Here is a 23,485-nt window from a genome sequence, read left to right on the forward strand (position 1 = left end):
GTAAAATATATTTTAAAAACCAGGTATCTTTGTGATTTATTCTAAGAGTAGAAGGATGAGAAGGCATTTCATATCAAGTCAGAATCCTGCTTGCCCCAGGAGAAGAGGGGGATCAGCAGTGTGCAGTGTGAGTCCAGTTTTGGCATGGGTCGGCCCCTGCATTTTGGAGAAATCAATTTTCAACAAGAAGATTAAGAGAATGAGAAAGAGAAACATATATCAAGGTATTTACAATTAGTTTCATAGTCCATGAATTTCCAGAAATCTTGATGCCTCCTTTCATATGAAATAGCCTAAAACCATTGCAGAGCTAACCAAATGCACTATAGGATTATAAAAAGCATGGCTTTCCTCAACTAGGATGGGTCATTGGGAATTACATATACTTCAGGAAATCAGGAGCAAGAGAGCCTTTAGCCACAAACAGGAAGAGCAGCGCTTACCCTTGGCCTATTCGGAAGTAACCAGGTGGACAGCCACACAGGTAGCCACCCTCAGTATTGGAGCATCCATAGCTGCAGGGGGCTTGTGCAGAGCCACATTCGTTGATGTCTTGGCACCCTCCACTGAACTGTTCGTACTGGAAGCCGGCGGGGCACATGCACTTGTAGCTTCCCAGGGTGTTGTGACAGGAGGCTCCTCCACAAATGTGTGCGCTGAGGCATTCGTTTTCATCTGCAGGGAAAACCAGAACACACGGCATGTGTGACACCAGCCAGGCATTTCCATCAGGGACTGCCAGCCAGCTGGCCCTCAGCTAGCACTCTCAGGAAGGTAGGGCAGGCCGAGGTGGCTGGGGTGGGGAGAGGGACGAGAGAGAGAGAGAGGGAGAGAGAGAGAGAGATGTGGAAATGGATGTGGCCTCTTGCCACGTGGTGAGCAAACGTGGTCGATGAGGTCAAATGTACCAGGTGGAGTGCATTAGAGGATGGCATGCCAAGGACCAACAAATTCCAGGTCTCATTTGAAGCCAACACTAGTATGTTCCGCTCCACACGAGCCTTCTGTGAAGCACGTGGATCTCGTTTGGAGCTAAGGTTCAAGGTTCGGGGTGGGAGGGAAGGAGCCTTCCAGCTCTCCATGAACGGGACGACAATCTCCAAAGCAGAGACCAACCATACTCCTAGAGGCTGCTTTCCCAGTCCTTTTTCAGGATGTGCAGGGCTGGCAAGGGCTGACATCCTGCAGGAAGTGTCTGCCCCACTTGCACTTCCTTTGCAAAAATCTGCAAAAGCCCCCAGGTGCTTGTCCTGGGGATGAATAGTGCCTTCTGGTATGTCTGCTCCCATCTCTGAATGGGCCCCCCCTTATCCAAACCAGCCTCCTGCCCAGAGTGTCTGGGCCGTGTCTAAAGCAAAGTATGGCTGGAAGAGATTCAGTGCAGACTTCACGAGCAATAATTGGAAAAAACCCACAATAGAGACAGATGCTGCAGGACTGGCTACCCGTAGGCACCTGCCAAGTCTGACAGTAAAAAGCAGGAAAAAGAAATCGAACTATAAAAAATCAGCTTGAGGGAGAAAACCTTGAGTATCTCGCTATTTCTAATTTATACCTTTTTGAAATCTCTAATATATTTTTGTAGGCCTGCCTTCGTAGGGCAGGTTGGAAGCTTGCTGGTAAAACATTCCTTAGTTGCCAAAGCCCATTTTCAAGCATATATTCATTTGAATGCACATCCATTGGCCTTACCTTCACTGAGCAAACACTGCCAATGGAAGGGGGAGGGAAAATGTAACTAACTTTTATTTATTTCATTTTTGTAACTAATGTTTGTTAGATGACCATTGCTCGGCAGAGTATGAGGTGCTTCCCATTCATTACTCAACCTTTCCAACAAACATGGGCAGTAGGTGTTATAATCCCTGTTTTACAGATGACGAAAGTAAGGCCCTGGGAGCCTCTCTGAAATCTCCCAACAGCAGCAGCTGGGCAGAGATGCACACCCAAGGTCTGTCTGATGGCAGAAGCCATGTGTTTGCCTTTTTGTCAGTGTCTCTCAAGAGACTCTGCACCATTTAAACTGGTACTTCCTTTGTCTTTTAGTTGGTTTCACCTTTTTTGATTCCTTTATAAAAAACAAAACTGTTTCTAAGAAAACATCTGTACTTTTCTTTTCCCTTTCCTCCTTCCTTCCGTAGGCTCCATGCCCAGCATGGAGCCCAATGTGGGGCTTGAACTCATGACTCAGATCAAGACCTGAGCTGAGACTAAGAGTTGGATGCTTAACCAACTGAGCCACCCAGACACCCCGAAAATACCTGTCCTTAAATTAGAAAAACAGGTGGGTAAAAATGGTGGGGGCAGGGTGCTTGCATATGTATAATATTCTTCCTTCTTTCCTCCCTCCCTTCCTTCCTTTCCTCCCTCTTTCCCTCTCTCTCCTTTTCCTCTCTCCTTCCCTCCTTCTTTCCTATGTGGAAGGAATAAATACACAATAAGAAAGCCATTCCCTGAACTGCCTGCTATAGTCAGTGCCTAGTGACAGGTCTGTTTGAGGATCCTTTATATCCAAGGACTCTCAAGTATCCACCCAAGGTCATTTAGACTTCAGGGTCCTACAGAAATAATTAAATATGCCACTGCCTTTGTTCTTTTCCCCTTACTTTAAGGCAGAAATGAAACATGTGATAGATCTGATGGAGATCATGGGCACCAAAGAATGAATGAGGAGCTGAGGGTGCTTCCTTTGGTGGAAAGACTATCCCTGGGCTGGATATCTTCTCCTTGCCCCTCCATGTCTATCTCCTGACTTCACCCGCCCTCAGCTCCCAGAAGCTGACCTGTATGGAGCATCAACAGGCTCCTCTCCTTCGTCCTGTGCTTTTAATTGGACTCAGCCATCGGTCTCCTGCTGGGACTCTGATAGATAAACCTCTAAGGCAGCCCATGTCTGTATATGTAGGATAAGACCCATCAATATAAAACTTAGATTCATTCCATATTGTTCCAAAGGACAAAAATAGGACCAATGTTTAGAAGTGGGGGGGGGGGGGGACAGGTAATTTTCTATGAAAAAAAATGTTTCTAAGAATTAAAGTTTTTCTATACAAAATTTGGGCTTTCTTGGAAGAAAAAGAATGCCCTTCCAGATGGTATTCAAGTCAAACTCGGATAACTGGGGAGGTTAGGGAAAGATTTGTATTTCAGGAATGAGGTCAGACTAGATAATCTCTAAGGCTCTTTCTAGCTTTGGGCATCTATCTGCATTACTATAAATATCCATCCCAGTCAAGAACTCTCCCCTCCCCTTTCACATTCTTTTCTATTTTACTTTTTTTTTTTTTTTTTCTAAACTCTCTGAGAATCTAACAAAGTTTAAATTAAACTTGCTTATCGGCATGAGAGAGCTGGGGTCAAGCAGAGCAGGGATTAAGATAAGAAATTGGCAAATGTTCAATGTTTACAGCTTGAAAAGAGTCTGTGCACTTATCCTGCTCATCAATGTGCAAACACGATTTGTTTCACACGCTTTGCCCTACTCTGACCATTTTCATCCTGTGCACTCCAGAGCAAATGGCTCCCGGAGCAATTTTTCTGTACTCCAAAATCTTTTACTCTCAGTCAATACTTAAAATTGGGGAGGCTTGGGACACCTGGGTGGCTCAGGGTTGAGTGTCTGCCTTTGGCTCAGGTCATGATCCTGGGGTCCTGGGATCAAGTCTAGCATCAGGCTCCCCGCAGGGAGCCTGCTTCCCCCTCTGCCTATGTCTGCCTCTCTCTGTCTCTCATGAATAAATAAAATCTTCAAAAAATTGGGGAGGGTTTTGTCCTTTTTATAAAGAAAGACATTTTAATTTTATTGAAACATTAGATTCTCCAAAAAACCCTCCTTAGAAGCAGACTGAAACCTATCAACTCTGTCCTCTTAAATCAAAGGCTACAGCATTAGGCTTGCAGAGCATGTGTTAGCTATGGTGTGAAGAGGACCGCTAGGAGAATTCCAGAATGTAGGATGGGCTTTCTTTACAAATTTTCTCTGGCTCAACTCCAACTGCAGCTGCAAGCTTGATATTTTCTACAAAACAATGAGATCCAGTGGCCCCTGACCCCAAACCCATCCATCTTCTAAGAGTGAAATTCTGGCTGCCCAGGACTGAGAATCCAGAGACGTCTGGTCCAAAAGCTCTGCTCTGCTCTGCATGGCTCAGGAAAGCCATTCTGGCTCAAGGCAACACTCATTTTGGATAGCTATAATTCTTAAGAGTTATGAGCACAGTTTGGGCTAGTATCTCTCAGGCATCAAAAACCCCTAAGCCTCTTCCAACTTCTTAATTTATTCTAGAACACCCAGCTGGGAGATGATCTTCAAGGGGCCAAAGTAGAATCTCCGGGCAACGAGGACATGACCTGTCCATCTCCATTATCCCCAGACTGAAGGTAAGAAGAGGAAAGGAGGGCTGGTCAGCAAGTTGTGTAGTCTAAACTTTCCCAGCGCTGACATCATTTTAGCCAATCCTACTCACTCCTACAAAACTGTGTCTTGAAAAGTATCAAACCGAATGAGAGAGATGCAGTTTTGATAAATGAAAACACACAAAATGCATCTTCATTTGGAATAAAGCGAAGCACTGAGTAGTGGAGCAGCACCCAGGAAGTGGTAATCCTTGTGTCTTTGCTAAGGAGGGCTCTATACCCAGGTGTGTGGCAGCTAGAACAGGTTATCTGAGCAAGAGCTTTACCATGGTGCGGCGTAGATACTTGAATGAAAAAAAAAAAAAAAAAAAAAGAGTGAACATGACACTTGAAAGGCAGTCCTAAATCAGGAAGTTAAGAATCTGGGGTTCTAGCTCCAGGTGTGCCACAACCAGGATTAAGGACAGATTAATTTTCTTCCTTGGAATTTCAGGTTTTTATAGTAAAACTAAGAGCTTGGGCTAGATGGATCTGAGGTCCCTCTAAACTCAGAGTGCTTGGATTCTCTGATGCACTCTAAGACTGACTTTCCCATGACATTATGGAATCAAAAATGACATAATTTCAATTTAATGAATCTGTAGGTCTCCCTTAATTTTCAAAAGAATTTTCAGCAACCTGAACAAACTTGCCATGTGTGCTGCTTGCACTCTGCCCCAAAAGGTGTGTAGAGCTGAATGGGACTTCTCTGTCTGCAGGCCAAAAGTCACTCAAAATAGCCTTTGGCTGGCTGATATTTTTCAGTTAGAGGTAGGAACTCTGTTGGCCCTCATGTGAAGAGAACTTCAGTGTAGGCCAATGACTACATGCAGCAGAAGAGCAGGGGTGTCAGGGGTACTGAGAGTGAAGGAATTCTACGGGCATTTCATTTCCAATATTCTCAAAGTATTTTTTGTCATTTTTTTCTCCTCAGTTTACTATTTTGCAAAGGCTGTAACTCTCTGGTTTCAACCAGGTTGGGGCAATTTTAAATGACTATCTGTTGATTTAATGACAAGTTTAAAGTTTTCAGAAAGAAAGCACTATTTTGACTCACAGGAGCCAGTAGTGATTTTTGTCTTAGTAACAAGGAAAAACTACTTGCCAACACACTGGTTCCATTGGTAGTGCTGGAGATAGCCCTGGGGGCAGCTGCACCTGTAGCCTCCGATGATGTTCTGGCAGCCGTGCTGGCAGCGATGGTTTCCTTCACACTCATCCACATCTGAAAACAAAGGTAGAGCCGCCTTTAAGCCACATCAACCCTTGTCTCGGAGTTGTTCTTAGAAGCAACATTTATAGGCACAGTAATGGGAAAGGTGATTTTAATAAGAAATCTGACCACTAAAAATTATTTTACCACCAACACTACAAGATTATGTGCTCTGGAGATTTTGATAAGTCCAAGGAGAAAGACATTCAGATATTCCCGGTAAAGTCTACAAATGAAAATGATGGCGAAATTAACGGAAGGCACAAGAGTACTCTATGGGATAGCTGTGTAAATTATTTGTATTTGCTTATTTGTGCCGGGATTAGAGACTAAAAGATGTCAATACAAAAAGGAAACAAAAAAAATTTATATTTTAATTACATATTATCAGAGGAGTCCTTCTTCATTTATTTAATCCACATTAGGGGAATCCTTTTATGGATCTGGATCCAATGACTAGAATATTAATGAATCAAATTCAGGAACCTAGCTATTTTTCTGGACTAATTCATGCCCTATTATATTACATTACTAATGGAGTAGAAAAGGCCTTGATAAGTTGAGGAAAGGCACATGTTATAGAGATGATCAAGCATGAGACAAAAGATGGGTCTCTAAGATAGGACACCTGTGCCAACCCCATGAAATATTTCCCATCTTCAGTTGGGTGTTCTCCCTCTGCTCAGTTCTGGTATCTCTTAGAGGATGATGATGAAGGTTCTGAACGTCACAGACTACCTCCACTGGGACTTAGCAGCTGCATCTGGCTGAGGATCCTACCCACCTTCACAGCTGGCACCACTCTGATCAAGTGAGAATCCCCGCTGGCATTCACAGGTGAAGCTCCCTGGAGTATTCTGGCAAATACCCTTAGACCCACACAAGTTGATGTCAGAAGTGCATTCATTGTTATCTATAAGAAGCAATGAGGGAAGAGAATTAAAGTTCACTGAAGCTCTCTTTCTGTTGTTGAAAGGGAAGAGAGAGGGACGATTCACTCAGAAAAAGGTCAAATAAGGCCAGTAACTTTTCACGTACAGGTGCGTGCAGGCATACACACACACACACACATCTTCTTTTTTGACTCCTTTATCATCTTCTTCCAACAGCAGAGGAACCAGAGAATGATTCCTTAAAGGAGTAGCTACCTTTCCTCTCGAGTTTTCTTCTCTCCCACTTACCAATGCAGGCAGTATGGTGTTGTGTAAATCCGGGAGGACATTTACAAGTGAAGCTGCCAATGGTGTTAACACACAGGAACTGGCAGTTGTGCTGTTTAGTGGCACATTCATCAAGATCTATTAAAAAAAAAAAAAAAGTAATATGAGTATTAGAGTTGAACTGCTAGCACAGGTACCTATCCAGTGCCCTAGGAAGTAGTTCTGAGTTTCTGACTTGTATGTCTCAACCCTGGCCAGAAGAGACACACAGGTGAGAGAGACAGCTCAGTGATTTCTTTCCCTGTTTTCTAACTACAACATGTTGAGAACAGTGGCACTTGCTGCTGTTCTCACCTCCAGGAACATCTTGTTTCCCCTTGTCTCCTCTTATCTGGATCCTACCCGGCTCTCATGGGGGAAGTGCTGGTCCCACATCTCCCCTGGGCATCCTTTGAGCCTCTTTCCTGTCAGTTTTCATAGTACATGTATCTGTACCACTGGGTTTGATCTTCAGTCCAACATGCCAAGTATGTGGAAGAATCTAAATGTCATGAGAACAGCAGGAGGAAGGGCCTTATGTTTTGAGGGGATCTGTAGGAATCGTGTTGCTTCTCTGCTCACTCTGGAACCCATAAACACAGCATTGCTGGTGTGTTTGATACATTGTGAAAAAACAATGTTACCTCTATATATTTAATTTCCATTTTTCATCTATTAATTGCTAGACCTTTCTGAGGATTTTCTCCCCACAGGCTGGAAAAAGACTGTAAATTTGTTTTGCTTGGCATAGATAATATATACACTGAGAGATATTTTCTCTTTAATTTGGTTCTCTATTTACATGAGTAAGTTTATGGCTCTGAGTTATAGCCTCACACTGCCCAGAGCTCACTGTGATGCACAGATGGAGATTAAGTTCTATGTGTAAGAAGAACAAGGGTATAAACAACTTTATTAAGATAGATTTTTTAAAAGATTTTATTTATTTATTCATGAGAGACAACAGAGAGAGAGAGAGAGAGAGAGAGAGAGAGGCAGAGACACAGGCAGAGGGAGAAGCAGGCTCCATGCCGCGCTAAACCGCTGCGCCACCCAGGGATCCCCAAGATAGTCAGAATTTTTAAGTAGGTCTCTCGACTTCCTCTCCCCAAATTACAGGATTATATAAGATTTGTGCTGCATAGGAAAACCTCAGACATTGTTCATCGTGTCATCCTGTGTTACAGGTCTCTTAACTCTCTTTTTCCAGCAGACACAAGAATGGAGCTGAGGGTCCTACTTCCCTCTGCTCTCCACTTTCACTCTGCCCCATCACTTAACTTTTCTTACTTTCCTTTTACTCTGACAACCCTTCATGGCAGAAACGCTCCAACATTTGTTCTGAGATCTGGTCTACCTTTCCTTCTCCAAACCCCTCATTTTCAAAGTTACCCTTAAGTCTGATAGTCTTGTGCTCTTCAGTCAATATGTGAAGCTCTTACTGTTGAGAAGATGTTTCTAGGAGTAAATTTACACCAACAGAATTTTGCAAAAGATAACTTCTAGTTGAGGAGGGACTGATTTCTGCATAGAGTTCTGCTGCTGCTTAATTCTTTGTGATACTTATGGCTCACATAAGATCATGGAGGGCAAGAGTGGCCCTCTTTCACAGAACAAAAACCTAGACAAAGGGTTTACTTAATTGGGCACAATGTCTTTTAGGCAGTAATTAATCTGAGGACAATACCAGAGACCTGGGCTCTGTAGCTGCTGAATTGATTAACTACATAAATAGAATAATGGAAAGCAGAAAGGAAGTAATATATTAGGAATCTGCTCCACCTGAGCCTTAGACCCCTGGCCCCACTCTGAGACCATCATGGGAAGCCCCCATGGATACCCAAGGGGTGGGTCATGAGGATGGAGGCTGCCACTGTTCCCCCAACCCCAATCTTCCTGGCCTCAGCCTCCATCCATCCAGCCTAGGAGAAGGGTGGCAGGGAGATTCCAGGGAGGTACTAACCCCAGGGAAGCACCTCTTGCCTGTGGCGAGCTTGCCTCTGGATTCTTCAAATGTACAAGGAACGCAAAAACATGCTCAGGAGACAGGTGAGAGGGTACAGGCAAATTTCACTTTACCTTTGCAGCTCCTTCCATCCTCCTGCAGGATGTAGCCTTTCGGGCAGGAACACTGGAAACTCCCTTCTGTGTTTTTGCAGATAAAATTGCAGGGTTTGGGGGCCTGGTTGCACTCATTCAGATCTATGATCAAAACGATACAGTGTGATTGTCCATCTATAATGATGCTCAGTACCCATCGGGTCTAACAGAGAATTTCAGCTTTGAGGAAAGAAAAAAAACTCTGTGTTGTCTGCAATCACTGTCTTATGTTTTCCTATGAAATTACAGGGCCTTTTAAGATGTTCAGTTTGAGGACTTTATATTTTTTTCCCATAATATACAATTTCCCCTCAGAATAAACCCAAACATCAAAGGCAGAGCACTTACCTACACAGGAAGTTCCAGTTATATCTGGAGTGTAGCCATTTTTACATAGGCAATGATAGGATCCTCTGTCGTTGACACACTCCCCATTTCGACAAACATCATGAATAACCTTGCATTCATCAATATCTGTTAATGTAACAGAAGTTAAAATAAAGACATTATGAAACATGTATGCAGGGGGTGACCTCACTATAAATACTAATAAACTGTGTTAACATCTCATGGACCTGAGAAATGAAACCAAAGGGATGACAGTGTAAATTTCATCTGTAATGGTAATAAATGAATAACTGCACTGGATGATAGTATAATAACTAATCAGGCTAGGGGAACACTTTAAAAATAATCAGTTTTCTATAGTTGTAATTTTCCCTTCTGGGTCCCCAGACATCTGTCTCTTCCAGGCATATCCGGCTCCTTGCTCTATCTTATGCCATCAACCTTGCCTCCTGCTGACCTCTCATAAATGGATCATAGCAGTAGACTCGTTTGACAAGAAAATGCCATTTTTTTTCTAATATTATATGTCCAAGATAAGGAGGGAGGTTTCCTTCCATTCTTTTTGCTGTAAAGTTAATCCTGAAAAATATCAAATTGCATACTACTGAGGAAATGGGACCAAACTTCCTTTGGTGAGGGAAGCACTAGGACTCCGGGCTGGATCTCTGGGCTGAATTTTCACAGCCTGATAAGGAAGAGAGACCCTTATTCACAGTTCAACCCCAGGGAGAAAGATCTGGTCAATATGCACTGTTGAGCACTAAAGCCACTGTCCTTTCACATCGTGACCCATCTAGCTCCCTACTGCTTGCTGGGGCACCAATGCCAAATGACTTCATAGCCTTCGATTGCCAAACAACCATATTATACCAACAAATGTTATTTATCCTAACTCTTCCAATTTACCCTGAAATGTAATTTTGCCTGCCCTCCCTGGTCTCGAGAAGCAGGTCTCATCCACCATCTCATTTTCACATCTTTGGAAGAGACATAAATTGCTTTTGGTCACCCCGTCTAATCCAGCTCTGTGTCTTTCCACATCCAGTTCTGTTATTCTACCTTTAGCCACGTCTTTCTAACATCAACACAAATCCTGCTTTCTCTCCTTTCTCCCCTCTCACTTCCAGTTCCTTCCCATGGAGCTCGAGAAGTCTCTCTCTCTGTTCATTTTAGGAGACTGGAAACAAGTGCAGTTTACTGGTAAGAACCACAGGCCTGGGAGTCTTCTCCAGAGCTACCTCACACACCCTGACAGCCTCCTCCATGTCTACCAGGTGAAAGCAGCTGGCACTTTTCCAGAGGCAGTTGTGTTTTAATTGCCAGTATATCAGCATTGTTTATATTTCTTTCATGCAGCATATTCCAGCCAATTTTATGAGTTAAAATGCATACTGGTGGACTAGTCTAGGAATTTAGTGATCATTTATTCCAAAGTTTATCTAAAAAAATTACATTCTGAGTAACCAATAACTGACTTATAACAAACTTCTGTTTAAAAAGTCAGGGATTCCTTGTGATGCAGAGGCAGGGACCCAAGCACAACTTTGGCAAGCTGACCTTGAACACCTAAAATACTATAAATAAAGAGTTTTGGTTGATGAAAACCATGCAATTCAGCCTAAGCCTATACTGTAGATTCCACATTCTCAACTGTTTTCCATAAAACAAGCAGATTCCCTGCAAGTATTTTTGGATCATAAGTGAATTACCTGCTTCACTTCAATCAGAACGAAAGGAAATACCTGCTCCGTTGGTCATAAATCCGCGGCCATGGGGGCAGAGTTTTTTGAAGGCCACAGTGCCCTGGAAAGGACAGATCTCACAGTGGGGGCCCCAGCCTCTCCCTCCATCACAGCAGCATTCAGACTTGGTGACAGGGTTCCTGTTGCTTGAGCCGATCTGACACATGTTTTGGAGCACCTCCGTGAAGCAGTACCCTTCCCGGTTGTCTGGAAGGGACATTATATTGCAAAGAGGATTTTAGGGAATTTTAAGAGCATAACAAGGTACTAAGAATTTGGTTAAATATAAAACCCAAAAAGGATGTAACACTTTACCCTGGGTGAGAAGAAGCGAGAAGGGAAAGCTGGAAACAGCAGTAAGAGAGAAAGGATGACGTCTGAAGGAAACAAGACAAGAAATTCAGTCAGTGGCCTATGCAAGTTTACAACTCTCTCTGCTCCCAGAAATATGGAGGAGTGGTCATGCTATTGAAAAAAAGAGGAGCAGAAAAACACATGGAAACTGATCCTGAGCACCTAAAGCTTAAAAAGGCAGGGAGAAAGAAATTCCAAACAAGTGATTCATTGATACAATTAGCAAAGGAAGAATTTAGCTGCAGGGTGGTGCTAAGCCCCATGGGCCATCACGGTCATTAAGTCATTTCCAAAATATGAACCCTTCTCAAATTTTCACAATGTCTATTCTTTCAGATCAGAGATCTGGGCGACAAGCATCCCAGCGCGAAGGTTGGGTTGTGAAAGCATCCTGTTGTCTGTACTTACCAAGGCACTCATCCTGGGCAGGGCTGGGGGTGAAGCCGTCACTGCATTCACAAGTGTAGCTCCCCCGCGTGTTGAGGCAGCGCCCATTCTCACAGATCCCCGGCTTAGTCTGACACTCATTCTCATCTGTGGGGTTTAATGGAAAGAGCAAGAACAAGAGCAGTCATCTTACCCCTTTGCACAAAGGATGGAGTCTTTCTTTTTTCCAATTTAGTTTGTGAAGAGATAACCTCTGAAAGTGGTTCCCAATTCAAAAGGTATAATAGAATATTCAGCAAAAGTATCCCTTCCTTCCCGCTTCCTTAGCCACCAAACTCCCTTCCTGGGAGGCAACCAGGCCACTGCCGGTTTCTTACGTATCCTTCTAGAAATGGATTTCGCATATACAAGCAAATATATATGTGCATGTATCTGTGTACTTGTGTTCCTCTGTCCTTTAAAAACATATTTGATGGCACGCTGATACACTTAAATGTAGATGGCAGCATTTTATGTACAGTTTTTCACTTAATAAAAATTAAAGATTTTCAGTATCTGTTCATATAAAAGATTCCCAAAGGATTATTTCAAGTGAAGGAGGAAAAAAAAAGATCCTGTGTTACAGGAATATTATACTTCATCAGAATAAGTCTGTGATTGGTCAGTTCTGACCTGAGAGTTTGTCTAACATATTCTTCCAATTCAACATAGATTAGGTTTATTGTAATATTTCAACAATATTACTGAGAAACAGTCCAGTCTCCCAGCTTTAAAAAAAAAAGCATTAAAACAAACTGGAGGTTCTTAGAATGATCTGATGATTTTTTAGAAAGATTATAAATAGACTTGCTTAGGTACATGCCATGTAGAATAGTTCTGAACCCCCGAGGCAGGGATCTCATTATGAGAGGCAGACTTGGGAGATGACAGCTACAGTGCTGTTGAAATAGGCTAAAAATCCCCATCCCATGCTATCCCCTGATCAATTAAATCAGAATGTCTAGGGCGGGACCTGAGTTCTCCAAGTGATTCCAGTGTGCAACTGGGGCTGAGAACCACTGAACCTGGAAGAGCTAGTGTCCAAACACTTTTTCTGTGCTTTTAAAGTCTGTTCTTCAATTACTGTTTAATTCTGTATCTTACAGGGTTAGGCAGCAATGAGATTCTTAAGCTTCTTGGCTGATAGCATAAGATTTATTTTTCTGGTGTCACTGATCATTAAAAATCAACAGGAAGCATATGGGAACTTTCTGGTAATTTTCACCTGTATGGACTATCTAAACCAGAGGTTAGGAAATTTTTACTCTAAATTGTAGTGATATTACAGTATTACTTTATTATATATTGTAACTGTTTTAAGTTTTGCAGGCCATAGGTCTCTGTTGCCTTCACTCTATTCTGCTCTGCCATTGTGGCATGAGAGTGCCATGGACGATGTATAAGTGGATGGTTACAGCTCCGCTGCAATATGACATTATTTACAAACATAGGCAGCAGGCTAACAGGCTGGATCTGACCCCTGGGCTGTAGTTTGCCAACCCAGGGTCTGGAGCTGTGATTTTCAATGGAGGCTTCACAGTACAATCACCAAGGAGGCTTTAAGAAATGCCAGTGCCTGGGCCCTACTCTAGACAAGAAGAGACTCTCTGGAGGAAGATCCCCTTAGTTTAGTGCTATTTCTGGTTCAGAGGGACCTGGCCTCTGTGCGAACAGAGTGTCAGAGTGTGAACAGCAAAGTTGGGTCAATAGAAAGACATTCCAGTATGGTGAAGAGAACTTACCCTGAAACAACAGAAAGTTTAGGAAGTAAAGGAAAGAAATAGAGGAGACACCTGCTGCCAAATCCTGGCAGTGAAATGGGCTGAGAACAGAGGCAGGGAGAGAGTAACAGTGCTCGTGGAACTCAGAGGTAATCAAGAGGCAAGGGGCTCTCTAAGGGAAATGGTGGCATGAGTGAAGTAGAGAGGGAAGATGGCTCTGGCCAAGAAGAACACATTGCCCACAGGGACTCAGAATCTAGGTTCCTTTTGTCACTTGTTACTTCTGACTTACTTGAAGCTCCTGGGGCCAGGAGTCCCTTACCTACGCAGCCCTCTCCATCAGGTCTCCGCTGATAGCCAGGTCCACAGATGCAGATGTATGTGCCAATGAGGTTCTTGCACTCCATCTGCTTCTCAGCACAGTCGTGTTTGCCCTCTTCACACTCATCCTCATCTGGAGAGAACACACAACCGCGAATTATAAAAGCAGCTGCATTAATTTCCTGTGTTTTAAGCATGAGATGGTATCAAGTCATCAGTTTTGATTTACACTTATTTCCATGTGAACCTGTTTCCTTTTGTACTGTGGGTGCTGGCCTCCTAAGATGGGAAGGAGTCTTCTAACCACCTTTGAACTTGATGAAGAAATTATTCCCTGACAACCTCTTCAAAGGTAGGTAGCATGGCTGTTAATTCTTTTTGATGAATTCAACTAAAAGGGCCTCCTATAAAACTTTCATAATAATTATAACAGCATTATACTTACAATATGGTATAATTAACCACAAATTCCATTATAATCATTATAGTAATATATGAAATTTTATGTAATATTAATATATCTGATTTTATTATTATTAATATGATTAGAATAATTATTATATAATGCAAACTTTGGTTTTAATACTTTGAGGAAAAGACAAACATTCATGTATATCATATTCTCTCCTGGTTCTTCCTTTTCTCATTTCCTTTTTTCTGGCGTGCACAGGTCTTCTTTCCTTGTTGCCCTACTGCATTTCCCTCTCTTTATCTTTCTCCTTTACATGGTCTGAGCTGGAAAATTTGGACTTATCCTGCATGTGATGTAGAGCTCTTAGGAAATCTGTTCACCTTCAATAAAAATCCTATTCAAGTCATCTGAAGAGAACAAGTAGCTGCTCATTTAAGACCTTGGAGGAGCAAATCAGTGCTCTTTCGGGAGCCCATGATTTATATAATTTTGTGTAGCAGAACCTAGTCCAGAACCACGTAATTGCAGGCATTCAGTAAGCATTTACTTACTAAATGGAAATTATTTAACTAACGTGGATTCCATATGCTATCCCTATTCTTGGAATATAACATCCTCAGTGATGGAGATTTTTTTAAAAAAATATTATTTAACTAATTTATTATTATCATACTATAGGCAATGATGATCCCATATTGTCCATGGACTATGGAAGAGTTCCCTGATCCCCAGTCTTTCTCTACTAATAGAAGCTTTGGAGAGACATTTCCCATGGTAGAGTGAGAGCCCCCCAGGTAAAATGATGTCTCACCTTTGCACATCCTTCTGTCTTCTCTCAGAACATATCCAGCGGGACATTTGCATTCATATGACCCATAAGTGTTTACACACCGGAAAGCACAGAGCAGAGGATTCTGAGCACATTCGTTTATATCTGCAGCAGAAGGAGCATGGAAAATAATGTATCATGGGCATCAACCAAAAAAAAAAAACCTATTTTAATCAAAAGTTGAAATGCTTCATTGTCATCAATATGGATATACCAAGCAATCACTGGTTTCCAAAGAATCATAAAATGAGTTGGCTTTTTTATAATTGGTATAGGGAAAATGATCAGGTGTCCTGGTTCTCCTAGCATAGTTCTCCTAGCATAGTCCCAGTTCTGGCTTATTGTCCTGGTATAAGTATTATTAACGTTATCTAGATGGATGAGAAATTATAGACCACCCTACATATAGGGAGCCTTTCTGAAATTCTGGCTTTGAAGTCTCAAGTTGATCACTTGCCATTCCCTGAAGTCACATAGGGTGGGAGTCAGTTTTACCCCCATTTAGTCAAAACAATTGCGAAGTCAATTACAATCAGAACAGAAGCAGACCCACCCAATACTGTTAAGCAGCTCCCCTTCCCCATATAAAAGAGGGTCCTGTAAAATAACAGTGATTCTTGTGCCCAAGCAAATGGTGTTCTGAATAATTTTATACTTATGGAAAGTTTATACTGATGTCCAAGTCGTGACCTTAAATAGCCATGACTTTGCTGTTAATAGATAAAAGTGATTTCTACAGATTTCATAGTTTGGAAGCATCCAAATACATTTTGGAAAAGCAGGGTTAAAACAGACCATCTTGATTATCATGTTTCTAAGTCCAATGATGCTGACTGAGAACATCAGTGAAACCCTGGCTTTTTTTTTTTTTTTAAAGATTTTATTTATTCATGAGAGACACACACAGAGAGAGAGGCAGAGACACAGGCAAAGGGAGAAGCAGGCTCCATGCAGGGAGCCTGACGTGGGACTTGATTCCAGGTCTCCAGGATCATGCCCTGGACTGAAGGTGGCGCTAAACTGCTGAGCCACCGGGGCTGCCCGAGACCCTAAATTATATTTAGTCATAGCCTTTAAAAATTCAGCAACAGCTAGGACAATGGGTATTGATAGGACATATCTCTAATAAAAAACTCTCTTTTCATTAAAGATGTATCTATTATATATTGGTGTGTGTGTGTATATATATATATATGTTGATATATATGTCCATTATATATAGATATAGATGTCCATTCTATAGTTAGATAGATAGATACGTCCATTTTTATCCTTCACTTTCACCTCCCTTTCATTCTCTTTTGTGACCAGTGGTCTGGACTTGAGAGTGTATCAAAATTACCTGGAGGGCTACTAGGCTCCACTCAAGTTTCTCATTCAGGATGTCTGGGATGAGGCCTGAAAATCAGTATCTCTAACAAGTTCCCAGGTGATACTGATGTGGCTGATCCAGGGACCACCCTTTGAGACCCACTGTTCTAGACACTCCCTCTCCTTCCCTTCTCTCCATACATCTAGCTCACTAGGCATACTGATAGATGCTTACAGAGCATAGGCAACTCTTTTGCTGTAATTGTCCCCAGATGGCTATAGGATGTTAGTAGTTATGTCAGATGTTTCTGTAAGTAGAAAGGAAAAAGTGAGGGAACATGGGAGATGAAGAAAGAAAAAGAAGGGGAAAATGGAAAATAAGAAGGAAGGTAGCAAACAAGACAGGAGTTCTATCCAAATACTTGCAGTAGGGAGACAGCAAAAAGAACTCTGCATATTACGCAGCGTAATTTGTGCCACGAACCACTTCCACCTTTTTCAGGAGAATAAGGGTATGGCCCATTAGGCCTAGATGTTCTTTCTTCTATACACACTGAGTGGTATTTAATATCAGGTCCTTTAATAAGACAGGACCAGAACATGTAACCAACTATTCTGCAAAGAGGCTTACCTTCACAAGTCATCATTGGACCAGGCTCAAATCCCTCCTCACAGGTACATTCAAAACCTCCAATCACATTCTTGCAGGTTCCATTTCCACAAGGATTGCCCACAGAACATTCATCAGTATCTGCAAGCAAGAAGTATTCAAGACATTATGAACTAAGAAAAAAATGGACTTGGAGTCAAATAGTACCTCTCACTCTATGGGAGCACTTTGATCAGTGGCATCTTGTTTTATCTTCATTCTGCCTTCGCAAGAAAGGAGTACATGTGTCTTAACTCCACAGATTGATAGCTATGAATTTTGACCTGCTAAGTGGCAGTGGCACTAAAATATCTGGGCTTCCACCTCTCAGTGTTCTTCTCCATGAGCTTTTCCAGGGTCCTGTAATAAATCTACCAGGAATAGATGCTTCAAGGGTTAAAACAAGGCTTCTCTCACAAGTCAAAAGTTTTCACTTACATAAAGCTAGAAATACATCTCCAGTCTGGCCTTACATTACATCATTCTCCAAGAAGCTTTAAACATGATGGATCTTTGCCAGACATAAAATAGAAGACTAAGCTTACACAAAACAAGAGACTAGAGGTTAAGCAAAATTAATACACTGGATAAAATCAAGATTCAAGAAGATTTTTGTTGATTCTGTTGAAACCAGATGGTTTACATCAGGCAGAAGAAAAACTAGAAAGAAATATGTTTAGGGTATGATCTCTGTAAACAACCATGGAGAGAGGACAAGTTTTACCAAAGAGGTCTAAAAAATATATATACCTCCCAACCCATCCACCTAGAATATACTGACTGTTCTTCTGACAAATCACTTGGGGAGAGTATCTTCCTTTGGGAAAGGGAAATTTTGGGGAAATAATAGTTATCTTAGTTCTCTAGGACATGGAATAGTAATGGACTATGATCAGGGTTATATCTTCTGGTGGGTTCTGAGTCAAAAAGTGAAGGCAAGAGGCTGTTGTAGACAGACTGCATGAAAAGGCTCATTTAACATGCACATAGAGGCACTAACTGAAGATTCCAGAGAGAAAACATTAACAATTTTGCTTTTATTCTGCTATGAAATTGCATTTCACTGTCCAGAATATTGCATCTCTTTTAAGTCAATAAACATCACAGTATCACTGATTTTTAGAGCTGCAGGGTAATTACGAATAAGTCTATTTGCATAATATGACATTCTAAGGCCTAGAAAAACTAAGGAACTTGCTTATGCTTCATGGTCATAGCTGTGGGTGAAATTTTAGAGGAATAAACATAATACTTGGATTCAATTTTGAATTATTATGGATCAAGAGGTCAAAGGTCAGACATAGCCATTCTTTGAAATTTTAAAAAGAGCAAAAACAAGAGGAGTTTATATTGTGTACATAGCTTTCACATTACTGAATGTAATAAAATCTGGATAAATGTTTTATATATTGAGAGAATAAGGTTATGACCATTTATCTTTTAAAAAATTAAAAAAATATATGATAGTTTTTCTTTCCACAATGACTTCAGATATGTCTATGGTGTCTTCCTCATTAGACTGTAAGGTCCATGCAAGGAAGAAACATGTTGGCGTGGGTCACTGCTGTAGCCACAGAGCCTAGGACACAGGGAACTCAACTACTACTGCAGATAAATAATGCATGAACGAATGGACAAAACTTACTTCTGTCCCAATCTTGGTACTTACACTTCCTAGTGTGAATGCTCTAGAGCCTAATTTCTAATTTGTAAAATCCCTATGGAAGAAACTGATCTATTACTTACCTACACATTCATTCCCTTCCAGAATGTAACCAAAGGGACACTCGCAGCGGTATGAGCCATCTGTATTGATGCACTGCCCATGTTTACAGACATCAGGTTCTTTGCACTCATCCATATCTTACACAAAGGAGAAAAAAAAATAGTGAATAACAACGTATTTTTTTCTTTTTTAATTCATGAGAGACACAGGAGGAGAAGCAGGCTCCATGCAAGGAGCCTGATGCAGAACTTGATCCCAGAAATCTGGGATCACGCCCTGAGCCAAAGGCAGATGCTCAACCACTGAGCCACCCAGGGATCCCACAAGGTACCTTTTTTTTAAACAAAAAGGTAAACTATGACCATTTCAGCATCTAATCAATGAGATATCTAATATTACAATACAATATTACCATACAATACAAATAATATAATTGGTGTCCAAATGAAAAATAGGGCGTTATTTTCCAAGATGAATGTGGAGAAATAAGAACAGCTGGAGGGGCACCTGGAGGTGACTCAGGTGGTTAACTGTCCAACTCTTGATTTTGGCTCAGGTCATGATCTCAGGGTCGTGAGATGGAGCGCACACTGGGCTCTACTCTCAGTGGGGAATCTGCTTAGGATTTTCTCTGTCTCTCTGCCCCTCCCCCTGCTCATGCTTGCTCTCTCTCTCTCTCAAATAAATCTTAAAAAAAAAAAAAAAAAAAAAAGAACAGCTGGAGAAAAGGCAGGGGAAGAGGCTGGTTAAGAATATAAAGAAATGCTGAGAATCTTATGGAGTCCACTTACCAACTGCTGAATCATCAGGCCCCACAATGATGCCACTTCCATAGGGACAGATCTGGCGGAAAGCCTCTGTGGCAGAGATGAACACTTGTTAATAGATACACCAATGGCAACTGGCTAGGGTGCTTCCCACACAGCGTGTGGTGGCCAGATGGCTACATGCTGCATGTATCATGAAACAATGAATGAGACAAGCCCAGATACCAGGGACAGTGAACAAGTCTCCCAGTGCTGGTATGCCTACTACTTGGACAGCCATGGTTAACAGCACACTTCAGAAGAAAACAACTACCCAGCTCATGAGTTAAAATTATCTTATTAATATTTTAGGTAGACTTAAAATGAAATTGTCTTATTTTTCCTGAAGGTCTACATACGATTCTTATTCCATGGCCAGTCTGCCCTATGACTAGCCCAAAGAGAAAGGCAGATGGTGGACATACCATCAGGTTCGGTGGGGCACAGCTCACAGGGATCACCCCAACCTTCTCCCTTCAAGGCACAACAGCATTCCTGCTTGGAGTGATTTCTGGATTTGGGTGATGAACATTTTCCTCCTTCAAACTTGGCATAGCAGTAGCTCATTCGCAGATCTGCAGTATAAATCCAGGAGACCCTTTAGATGCTTTCTTACTACATCATTACTGTGTAACAGTAAGAAAGAAACAGTCTGTCCTGTTAAATGTGTTTCCTTTTCATTACAATAGGATGACTCCATAACATAAGTCATCATGACAGTAACTCAGCTCAGATTTTTAAAGTCAGAGATAACTTTTATAGTAAGATCTAATGAATACATCTGTGTGGCTTTCATGTTATTTCTCATTTTAGCCAATTTTCCAAAATAACCTGATATGAATAACAAAATCCAACACTATCACATTTCAAACCTGACATCATCAGTGACTTCAGGGTGGAGACATTCAGAAGTAGAACCATTCACAAGACCCCTGCATTGACAGCTGTGTTTGTGTTTTGGATAGCATGTAGCAGGCATACTAGGTTGAGGTAGACCTCCCAGTTCTGGTACTTACTGTGCTATCACACTATGTTATTTATTTTGTGTCCCTTAAGCCCTGAAACCAAAACAAAACCCCTGATTCCAGGCATTGGGTAAATAAAGACGTGGCAGTTTTGTGGACTGGCAAAAATATGACAATAATGGCCATTCGCTGAAGCAGCTACTGATGTAATTGTTGTCCACAAAATGCACGTGGGGCTTTCTGCAGATTTTATACGCATGTGCACATGCACACACACACAAGATACAGAAGGTTATTTAGCTCAACAGAGAAAAGGTAAAGAGGAGGAAGGGAGATGGGTGAATAAGAGGCAGGATAATCTCTCAAAGAATGTATTTCTTTAATATCGGTTATTTTTTGGTGACTCCAATACGGAAGATGGGATCTAGTTGCTACAAAATTCTCCAACAGTGCTTGACATAATTTTGGAAACTGACTCTTCCATTTCTTATAGAGCAAATTGGGTGCCTCTAAAAAGTGAGCTCATCCAAAACCCTGGAGTGTTTTCTCTCAAATTTGACATCCAAAGCCTCGCAGACTCCTCTCTAGCTACACAGAGACTAAAATCTGCAGGTTTTAAGGAAATGCTTCATAGTCATTTTGTACAATTCCCCTTTATGATCAGGTATGCTATCTCCTATCACTGTTTCTCAACTCTAGGTAGCATATTATGACATATTATTATAGCTATCTATGCATTTCTGCTAAGACAATTTTACAGCTTTTATTTCATGACAAAGGAGACAATATAAGAATAACTGAGTTGTCAAAGATCACAAAAGAAACATTTTTGTGAATTAAGTAAAAATAACAATCAATGAATCATATTTACCAGGGTCTAGTAAGTCAAATTCAGTTGGCCTCCCCAATGAATCTGTTGTTCACCTTCTTCAACTGACTCTTCCAGATACATTTTCTTGCTAGTTTTTACCCTCCTTTCACACCTGTTATAGCTAGGACCTAACAGGCACAGTGAACTGTCTTCTGAAAGACAAGTGCAATAAAAGCCAGTCCTTGTCCTGTGGTACGTCTGCCATCCAAATATCTATTTTGCTGAGAAGTTTCAAGATTTAACAGATTATAGTTTCTTGAAGAACACTTTTTGATTTGCCTTGTTCTTCAAGTTCATTGTCACAATGTTTTGTGTTATTTATATCTATAACTGTCTTAAGGTATAATTTAATGACTACTCACAAAAATGTCTCAATATATTAAAATTCAGTTGTCTGTTGTTTTCCAGCTTATGTTTCTTTTAAATATAGATACATTCTCTTTTCCTTTCATCACTGACCCTGCTCCATAAACCAGCCTTGTCTCCCCAGCACCAATCTACCATCCCACCTCCTGAAGAAAAAATCTAGCCATGACATAGGCTCAAACGCATGAAGCTTACAGTGAGCCTAAGTGATAAATTTTCTTCACTGAAGTTTGTAAGGGGAATGGCCCATTTACATCTGTGGCCTTCAGGTGCCAGGATTTGTTCACCTGAGTCTTATCACAATTCTTCTTTCAAAAACATCTGTGGTTCTGTAGAATTTTCTCATTTCACGAGCTCCTAATTTGTCATAAGTAAAACCCAGCTCTTAATTCCCTGGCTTCTGGAAATTTTGTGCCCTGTGGGAGATTTACATTTGCTTGTGGTGATCCTCTAGATTTGGTTTATTAATCAAAGGTGCCTTGCACTGGGGAAGAGAGCTGTGCTTGCCCACACACTTTAACTAGGACTCACTAGGATGCCTGTTTACCAGTCCATCTGCAAAGAGCCCTTAATGACCTTTGAAATTTCATCAGAACTACAAAAGTCACTTTCCTTGCTTGCATTCCTCAATTCTGGCTCTGCCTCTTGGAGCTGAGCATGTGGCAGGGCTGCTCACAGCTGGGCTGATTCTTCCTGCAGCGTTAGCTTGCTCTGTGACAGGCCAGTGCAAATTGAATTAATAGCCTATGAGTTTCCTCTGGCCTGCCACATCGGCAGATTCACACCTGGTTTCTCACTGCTTTCTTTCCAAACGTGGGCCAAGCCAAAGGCACACAAAAACAAGGGAGTAGGACTTAGAATTTATCTGGCTGGTCTGTACCATAACAGAATATCTGCTTGAGTCAAGTATCACCCCACCCACAAGCCTGAAAGCCACGTGGGCTTCTTACAGCCACCAGCGAGATCAAATCAACCAGAGAATTCTCAACTCCCCCTTCACACTTCTAAATATTAGGTAACAAAAGGACCAGTTGCAAGGAAGGTAAAAAGTTAATAGAATAACAAGAGGCTACAAGCAACTCAGAAACTGACAAAGCTTTGCTACATATTCAATATGATTGGTTGGGCAAGTATTATTATGGTTGTTTAAAGGGAGGAAAATGAGCTTCCAAAGGATCAAATGACTTGCCCTAGGATAGAGATGGCAGAGCTGAGCCCCCAAATCCAATTTTTGGAATCTGAAATGATATCCATTACCTCTTATTTAGTAACACAGAAGCAAAACAAAACAACCAAGAAAAAAACCTGAATAAAACAAGCAACAACAAAACACTGAGGTAGAAGGGAGAAATGTGCGTTTGTGTGGGATTTTTTTGTTCTAAATTCATTAAACTAGCATGTATAAATGAGTAGACACACACCATCGCATTGTTTGCTAAAATCTAAACCATTTTCTGGGATATAATATACTGTGTTATACTTAAGTTCAGGCTTCCTTTTTTTCAAAGTTCACAAGTATTAGTCCTGAAAACAGATTATGTCCCAGCAAGAGTTCCAGTCAGTTCAAATTTATTTTTCTGTTTTCTTAGAAAATTTGTGATGTAAGGGATGGGTGCTATATCCTGAAAGTATATGGATTAATCTGCATTTTTCCGACTGAGAGTCTAGATTTTGGCCCACCTTTGTACAAGTTACCTCTTCAGAGGCAGGGACCATGTAGCTGAACTTCCC

At 41.4% G+C, this 23,485-nt stretch overlaps 1 protein-coding gene and 1 long non-coding RNA gene across 4 annotated transcripts in view; one reads left to right on the top strand and one right to left on the bottom strand.

Moving 5' to 3' along the window:
* LOC144303176 (uncharacterized) overlaps positions 1 to 23,485 on the top strand; it is a 39,896-nt gene that overhangs the window by 5,364 nt on the left and 11,047 nt on the right. The window contains exons 2-5 of one of the 2 annotated variants that reach the window (XR_013370227.1): positions 47 to 224; positions 4,286 to 4,380; positions 14,104 to 14,171; positions 14,910 to 15,025. This is a non-coding gene — a long non-coding RNA (uncharacterized LOC144303176). The remainder of the gene's footprint in view (positions 1 to 46; positions 225 to 4,285; positions 4,381 to 14,103; positions 14,172 to 14,909; positions 15,026 to 23,485) is intronic. The other variant, XR_013370228.1, reaches the window with a different exon arrangement.
* Positions 1 to 23,485, bottom strand: part of FBN1 (fibrillin 1) — a 222,924-nt gene that overhangs the window by 4,967 nt on the left and 194,472 nt on the right. Inside the window, exons 50-63 of one of the 2 annotated variants that reach the window (XM_077881022.1) lie at positions 19,978 to 20,127; positions 19,538 to 19,603; positions 18,767 to 18,883; positions 17,003 to 17,122; positions 15,043 to 15,165; positions 13,821 to 13,952; positions 11,760 to 11,885; positions 10,998 to 11,204; positions 9,256 to 9,381; positions 8,887 to 9,009; positions 6,790 to 6,906; positions 6,393 to 6,521; positions 5,501 to 5,620; positions 444 to 675 (exon numbers count right to left, since the gene is read on the bottom strand). In XM_077881022.1, coding sequence (XP_077737148.1) covers positions 444 to 675; positions 5,501 to 5,620; positions 6,393 to 6,521; positions 6,790 to 6,906; positions 8,887 to 9,009; positions 9,256 to 9,381; positions 10,998 to 11,204; positions 11,760 to 11,885; positions 13,821 to 13,952; positions 15,043 to 15,165; positions 17,003 to 17,122; positions 18,767 to 18,883; positions 19,538 to 19,603; positions 19,978 to 20,127 — 1,888 coding nt within the window. Of the gene's footprint in view, positions 1 to 443; positions 676 to 5,500; positions 5,621 to 6,392; positions 6,522 to 6,789; positions 6,907 to 8,886; positions 9,010 to 9,255; positions 9,382 to 10,997; positions 11,205 to 11,261; positions 11,375 to 11,759; positions 11,886 to 13,820; positions 13,953 to 15,042; positions 15,166 to 17,002; positions 17,123 to 18,766; positions 18,884 to 19,537; positions 19,604 to 19,977; positions 20,128 to 23,485 lie in introns of those variants that run through there. The other variant, XM_077881023.1, reaches the window with a different exon arrangement.

Source organism: Canis aureus, chromosome 32, assembly GCF_053574225.1.
Source record: "Canis aureus isolate CA01 chromosome 32, VMU_Caureus_v.1.0, whole genome shotgun sequence".
In the NCBI taxonomy this organism is placed as follows: Eukaryota; Metazoa; Chordata; class Mammalia; order Carnivora; family Canidae; genus Canis; species Canis aureus.